Source organism: Corylus avellana, chromosome ca1 (genome assembly GCF_901000735.1).
Source record: "Corylus avellana chromosome ca1, CavTom2PMs-1.0".
NCBI classification, from domain to species: Eukaryota; Viridiplantae; Streptophyta; class Magnoliopsida; order Fagales; family Betulaceae; genus Corylus; species Corylus avellana.
In genome coordinates this window covers 4175623-4183345 of record NC_081541.1, presented here as the reverse complement: position 1 = coordinate 4183345, position 7723 = coordinate 4175623, and the positions used below count along the sequence as shown (strand labels likewise).

General features: G+C 36.9%; 1 protein-coding gene across 1 annotated transcript; it reads left to right on the top strand.

Annotated features, from left to right (window-relative positions):
• Positions 1–282: 282 nt before the first annotated feature.
• On the top strand, positions 283–7247 carry LOC132164268 (uncharacterized). The gene is made up of 5 exons (XM_059574750.1): positions 283–923; positions 1607–1869; positions 4108–4225; positions 5019–5227; positions 6644–7247. The coding sequence occupies exons 1-5, from the start codon at positions 516–518 to the stop codon at positions 7098–7100; spliced, it is 1455 nt and encodes a 484-aa protein (XP_059430733.1). The 5' UTR covers positions 283–515; the 3' UTR covers positions 7101–7247.
• Positions 7248–7723: the final 476 nt, after the last annotated feature.

Sequence of the window (7723 nt, the reverse complement as noted above, 5' to 3'; positions counted from 1 at the left end):
TATGGTTATTTTTAGTGTTCTCCTTAATCATATGTGATTATTGTTTTTTATAAACAATATGAAAAACTTGTAAGGTAATTTTTTTATTTTTTAAAAAAATAATATTCAAGAACACCCAAAAAGCATTTATCTGAAAAGAAGATAACCCCTAACGTGCGAAATTATAGAATCAGTAGGATTACTCTCTAAAAAAAAAATAATAGTAATACAATTAAAAAAGAAAAAGAAAAGGGCGAGAGTGTGAGAATAATCGAGACAACGGCGTAGAAAGAAACGTGAGGTCAGTAACAAGACAAGAGGTCTCTTAATTTTCTCTTCTTTTGTATATTCACCGATAGAAGAAAAGCAATTTGATCAGACAAGAAGAAGATAGCCATTGGGATTTATCCTCCATTGCCCTCCCAAGGAATAGGGGGCTCTGGGACTACGGCCACTTCATGAAGAAGAAGCTCTCAAATTAGAAACCCAGCAACAGCAAACCTCAAAGCATTTCCATCACATAGGAGCTGTCATCTATGTCTTTATCTCTTCCCATTTCTTCTCCTCCTCACGTCTCCACTCTCCTCCTCTCCCCACCGCTCTCTCCTCCTCTTACTTTCCCTCTCAACACCCACCCTTCTTTTCTATATCACCACCCTCAACCACCAGCTGGGTATTCCAAAGTCTTTGCCTTTTGTTGTTCCAGAGGGAGAGAGAGGTTGAGACATGCTTCTGTGATGAAAGGCCCACATGGGTTTTCTAGGATGGCTTCCTGCAGGAGCTTTGCAGGTGAGGGAGGGGCAGAGTTTGGGGGTGGGAGTGAAGAAGAAGATGAGAGTAATAGTGACGAGGAAGAAGTGGAGGTAGAAGCAGAGGAGGATTTGAATTTTGGGTCTTGTATTTTGCCCGAGAGATGGGATGTCTTGGGTCTTGGACAAGCCATGGTAATTTTTTTGATTTTGATTTTGTTTTGTTTTGTTTTGTTTTTTTTTTTTTGGTTAATTTTTATTTTTTAAGTTTCTGTATGGTTACCTAGAAAATGTGAAAAAGAGTTATTTTTCCATGTCATGGTATGTTATTTTTGTGAATTACTGTGTTACTCCTGCGATGTTTTGCCTTTGGATGCAGGTCCTGATGGTATTTATGGTTTTTCTATCTCTGTTTTCGTGGAACGACTTGCATATTAGTTATAACATAGAATACATTTGATTTTACTTAGGGAGTCATGCATATAATTCGTTTTATAGTGTCCGGGGAGTGTTGCATTGTATCTATATTTTGATTGCTTTGTTATTGTGCTCTCTGATCGTGAGAAACATTTGCGAAAGTAATTAGAGTACTCAAATTTGGTTTTCAAGACTTTGATATATGCAAGATGATCATTTTTATATATTTGCATGAGGTAATTTTTTTAAAAAATCATGACTTATTTAGAATTTTAAGCATTCGTCACAACATGCTGTCAGTCACTTATATCTGATATCACTTGGAATTTAGCACTAATTTGTGATTATCTCTGCAGGTTGCTTCAAATTTTTACCTTTTGGTATTTGATGTTTTATTGTGGTATTAACAAAAAATATATATATATATATTCTTGCTTACATCTTTGTTTAAATATTTTTAGGTTGATTTCTCTGGCATGGTCGATGATGAATTTTTGAATAAACTGGGATTAGAGAAAGGAACGAGGAAGGTTGTGAATCATGAGGAAAGGGGTAGAGTTTTGCGGGCTATGGATGGTTGCAGCTATAAGGCTGCTGCTGGTGGATCTCTTTCCAACAGCTTAGTGGCCTTGGCTAGGCTTGGTAGTAGGCCCATTGGAGGCCCTGCCTTGAATGTAGCCATGGTAGGCAGTGTAGGGAGCGATCCATTGGGTGGCTTCTACAGGTCAGGCGCTGGTTTGACTACACTTATTTGTTTTATTGATTTCTTATCGAGAAGTAAGTGACCTAAACTTCTGGCTAGTGAAACTGTGGCTGGTTGTTACCTCACCAAAAAGAAAAAATGAAAAAGAAAAGAGGATAAATTGAAATTCAGCACTCTTTTGTATTAAGTACATTGGAGGAGTATATCTCAAGTAACTTTTGCCTTTTTCTTCAATAGGATTAATGTTATTGATGCTGATAATACCCAATACATTGTCTAATTATTTCTAAATCCTTGACTTATAACTTCTGGTACCCAATAATCTTGTGTGAATATAATGTCATCGAAAAAGATAGTGAGTCATGAGTTATATCTGTCTTCTGTGTTATGTGAATGACCCAGAAAACAATAGGATCTCTAATTTTGTTATCATTTTTGATGGTCCATTAAGTACTTGGTCTTCTCCTGACAGAATCCTCTCTTGGTGGAATTTGAGATTCTGGTGATTGATAGTGTGGGCAAGCATTATGCATTGTTGAGATGATATGATTTTTTCCTTGTGGCTAGGATAACTATTGAATTCCTCATAAACATAGATCTCTAAGGAGATTAGGAAAACTCCATTCTATATTTCACCTAGTTATGACAGTTAGGTTTTGGAGAAATTCAAAATTTCTAGGACCCCTATCCGGCTGATATGTTTACTCTTCTTTTTCCTTGAAAGATTACCTTTGAAAATGTTGAGTTGTTATTGAATTATGGCCACTAGTAGGTGTTTTTTAGTTCTTACATCACGATATAGAAACAAGGAGACAGCAGTCTTTGTTGTCATTTACCTAGCTCTTTCCCACCAGATCCTGTATATGAGAGTTTGACGATCTTGCCTTTTTAAATTTCACATGTGAGGTGTTTATGCGTGTATCCGACTCCTTCCATGACTTCAGGGTGTGATCCCTTGAGTTTGGTGGATGTTCCTCTGCTAATGATATTCTTTTTCCTTTACTCTATTCCTTGCCTTACCTTTTTATTTCTCACCGTGGTCCAGGGATCTCCTTTTTGTTTTTGTACCTCTGATTTGGAAGGGTGGAGTCCTCTAGAGGCTTGGTTGTTAGGGTCTTGAAGTGGTTAAAAATCGAACAAGATTCTTGAATGGTCATGAACGAGGTATCCAGTGCCTCTCTTGGCCCTTGTTGAGATGGTCACATCTTTCAATTTATTGGAGGTCTTTCCAAGCATTGCATGAAATCTCTTTTGTTTTCTTCTTTTTCTCATTACCTTTTGATCCATTGTTTGTGTTTACTCAAATGATGTCTCTAACTATTTTTCTATCTTAATCAAGCAGAATGCTCATTAGATGACCTTTTTTTTAAGAGATTGGTATTCTAGTTTGAAATCTTTCTTGTGGTTGAATGATAAGAGATGTAGATATTTTTTGCTTATGACTAGAAGAACCTGGTAAAGAATATCTTTCCGTGAAAGTGGTATCAGCAGAATGAATATGGGGCATGTTTGTGCATCTCCACTGGAGTATTCCCCAAGAGGTCACTTGTTAGATCATTTTGTGGTTTAGTTCCAACCACCACATTACTTTTCCTGGGAATATATGTTTCAATGGAAGAATTTAGACCAACCCCTGGTATGGAAATCAGCACATAATTGGAGGTTTGCATTAGATACAAATAACATGGCTAAGGTGATGACAACGCCAGTGCCTCCAACCCCAAGGTGCGGAAGAACAAAGCACGAGTGACAAGTTCAGAGAAAAAAAAGGAAGAAAAAAGCAAAAAGAAAAAGAAGAATGAACAAATTAGAGAAGTGAGAAAGAACGTAGGCTTTATTTGCTATACGCTATTATTGCAATGCTCTGATACCATGTAACAAATTGAAATGGGAAGAAAGCTAGGGAATGGAATGGAGCTAGTGAGTGTACATAGCTCATTCCTCCTCCTTCGTTCGTTAAATGGAACAGCCAAATTACAGGAATATTCTGTACAGCTGCAGGAGACAGCTCACTAGGACACCAGGCCTTCTTCTAGAAGGCTTACATATTATTCCTTATACTATTGGGAAACTACATAATACTCCTTAAATGTTCATAAATTTACTCTTAACAAGTTTCATATTATACTGCACTCACATATTTTCTGGTATTCTCTCTCTAGCATTTTCTAAGTATTTAAATTGTTTGCAAGGATTATTTGGGGTCAACATTTGAACTATTTGATACCTATTTTAAGAATTATTTAATGTGTTCAATAGGGCAAAACTGCGTCGGGCAAATGTGCATTTTCTATCTGCACCCATCAAGGATGGGACAACAGGGACAGTGATAGTTCTCACAACTCCAGATGCTCATCGCACAATGCTTTCATATCAGGTCAGATATCAAATTTTGAATTCCACTTCTTATTTCAAAGGTTTTATGTTTTTTTTTCAAAGAAGAATGTTGTTAGTGTTGCATGATTCTAAATGATTGGTTGATGTACATGGGAAAGTCAAATCCTGAAAATGTCACCCCCTCCCTTTTTTTTTTCCTTGGGATGAAACCTTAATGGCTTAGCCATGCGTTGATGTACAATTTACTACATACTGGTGGTAGCTTGTGTAGCACACGGTTGTTTTTTGTTTTATTAAGTCATGGTTTAGTTAATTTGGAAAAAAATTTGAAATTGGTCATGTAGTCTGAAATCAATCTGGGGTTGCTTATGAATAAAAGAGAAGTGGGCACATCTTTGGGGATGTTGCATGCCCAAGAAGATGATGAGGGACTAGAATGAGAATTCCCGATTTTCTTTGTCTACTGGCTATTGTAGGACAAGGATCTGAATTACGCTGGAAATGATGATGTTACTTGGTAGCTTTTTAGTGGTAGAAACTCATTGCGTGAACTATTCCAGGTTGGCCTTTCTTATTTATTAATTACATTATTATTTTGGTACAAAATAAACTCTTTTCGCTGCTGAAACTTATGAGAGAATGGATTTCTTCTTTTTGTTTGCAATAGGCAGCATCTGTCTTTTAATTTCTAAAAGAAATTTATAGGCAGTTTAAAGTTTACCTATTAAACTTATATTCCACGAGAAACTCTTTGATGCCCTTATTTGGTATGTGTCTATTGTATACGAAGGGGATTGAATGAGACGCTAATATATCTTGCTTTCTGATGTCAGGGCACATCTTCAACTGTTAGTTATGATCCGAGCTTAGCTAGCATAATTTCAAAGACAAATATACTTGTTGTTGAAGGGTATTTATTTGAACTTCCCGATACAATTAAAACAATGACCAAAGCATGCGAGGAAGCACGCAGGTGTGGTGCCCTGGTTGCTGTCACTGCATCAGATGTCTCCTGCATCGAGAGACACTATGATGATTTCTGGTATGACTGTTAGCTGACTTGGTTTATTCATTTCACATGCATGCCATGAGGATTTTACATTTTAACTTTGCTAAGGCCTCTTCTCCCACCCCAATAGAAAGGATGAATGAAGTAGTTTTACAAATTACAACCAAACCTACTGCGGTGGTTCACATGTTCTCTTCAATGTGGATGACATATTTTTTTTTTTTTTAAAAAAAAAAGGATGTGAGACACATGTTGTTAAAACTTTAACCTGTGAGATTTTTGTTCATGTTCCAAGGTTTATGGAACTTGTTTTTACTTTAAATTCTTCATAGTCGGGATGCCATATATTCTTATTCATGCTATGAGAACACACAGGATGCATGACATAGTTGGGGCTATCTTATGTGTGTATATATACCCCCTGATATTCCAAGAATTGTTAACTGGGTGATATGGACATAGGGTTTAAGACTCCAAAAAATCCCTAGACATGAGGACATGGATACACCGACATGGGTGCAGGTGTGCACACACACAGATTTGTTTCATCAATTTATAAGACTAAACATCTATGTCCCAATGTTTTGGTGTTCACTGTATGTAGAAGAACCATAGATAATTGATTAATTAAGAAACTATTAACTATGTATTAGTTTCTTGAACAGAAAAGGAAAAAGACGTCCTTCTAATTTATATGTCTTTTAGGTGAATGAAGTCAAATTCTTTTGACAAGTTTAAAAAATAGTGCCGTATAAGGTGGATTTGGTGTCATGTCTTCAACTGCTAATAGAATTCCCACAAATCAATCCTAGTGAAAGATATTGTATTCTGGTTTTAATATCCCCTGATTCTTGGGGAAGTTTCTAAAACTTTACAACTATGATGATGATGAGGTGGATGTGGGACTTCATTGACATATGAACCTAGTAACGATCATTAGAGGTTATGACACACCCGGAAGATTGAATCAATTAATTGGGTTTTCCATCCAGCTGAAAGCAAGTATTCCGGGGCTGCTATTATTTCCAGAATTGTATCAAAATGAGTTCAGTTACTGAAGTCCTCGGGTGTTCAAATATTTCCAGAATTGTATCAAAATGAGTTCAGTTACTGAAGTCCTCGGGTGTATAATTTGAACCTCCGTGGAAAGGGGGATCATTCATTCAAATCCTCTTGTAGAAATTGAAATATTCTTCACTAAGATTTCTTAGCCATCATAAAAAACATGATGGGCTTGTTTTAAGTGCTACTATTAAAACTAGGTCGCTGGAGGCCTGATAGTTTTCTAGATTGTGGTAGAAGAAGATTTTTGTTCTGAAGCTATTTCATCTGCTCTCTGGTTTAATATGTCAATTTTAGGACACAAATTTAAAATTCTTTCTTCTTCCCTGTTTGTTTCCCTTTTTTTCGCATCATAGTGTCTAATTTTCTTTCCTTTTCTGCTATTAGGGAAATAGTTGGAAACCATGCCGACATTGTTTTTGCAAATAGTGATGAAGCTAGAGCTTTATGTCATTTTGCCCCAAAGGAAAGTCCCATTTCAGCTGCAAGGTATCTGAGCCATTTTGTTCCCCTAGTCTCAGTTACAGATGGGCCCAGAGGCTCTTACATAGGTGTAAAAGGAGAAGCTGTATATATCCCTCCTTCCCCATGTGTACCAGTGGACACTTGTGGTGCTGGGGATGCATATGCATCTGGTCTTTTGTATGGTATTTTACGAGGGGTGTCAGATTTGAAGGGAATGGGTACATTAGCTGCTAGGATTGCGGCTACAGTTGTTGGGCAACAGGGCACCCGGCTTAGAGTTCAAGATGCAGTTGAATTAGCAGAATCATTCTCATTCCACTTTGATGGCGGCTCCACCGTCCAATCAGATGTTGGTTCAGATCATATTTCCAGCTTCTAGTCAGGTGCCCTATGCCCTCTACATTCTTTCCTCTGTTCATATCTATGTAACTCTGTACATTCTATTGTTGCACATTGTCTGGCAAAGAAATTGCTTAGGCATTGATTGAGTAGTTCAGCATAGTGTCATGAAATCTTAGTTGCAATATATCTGAATGCCCAGAAAACAGTCTTGTGGTTTTTTCCATTAACACTATTGCATGCTGTGGTCTAATTCTCCAGACATACTAGGTTTGTTTGGCAACAGTTTTTAGAGTGCTTTTTACTTTTTGGTTATGATGACATAAAGGTAAAAGTAGTTTTGAGTATTTTATGTTGAGTTGCTTGTTAATATTTTTACTTTTTTTAGCTAAAAAGCAAAAAACTATCTTATAAAATGTTGCCAAACGAGCCCAATATTGATAAACATTCCCACCAAAGCTGGAACATTGGTCCAGTTGGCTCATTCATAAGTGAGCCAGTTTTTAGAAACCAAATAAGGATAGTCTGATTGAAGCTTCCAAAACTTCAGCCTGGATTTTGGCTGTTTGTTTGTGATTTCAGACCAATTTTTTTCATGTGCTGAGGGAGGGCCAATTTTTTCAATTTTCTATGCTTTTTCATGGAAGCAATTTCTAATCTGTG

Bases quoted from the DNA above. Each gene is read 5' to 3' on its own strand.
- LOC132164268 (XM_059574750.1), top strand. From the start codon at position 516: ATGTCTTTATCTCTTCCCATTTCTTCTCCTCCTCACGTCTCCACTCTC. The intron at 924-1,606 runs GTAATTTTTTTG...AAATATTTTTAG, and splicing joins TGGGTCTTGGACAAGCCATG to GTTGATTTCTCTGGCATGGT. The intron at 4,226-5,018 runs GTCAGATATCAA...TTCTGATGTCAG, and splicing joins GCACAATGCTTTCATATCAG to GGCACATCTTCAACTGTTAG.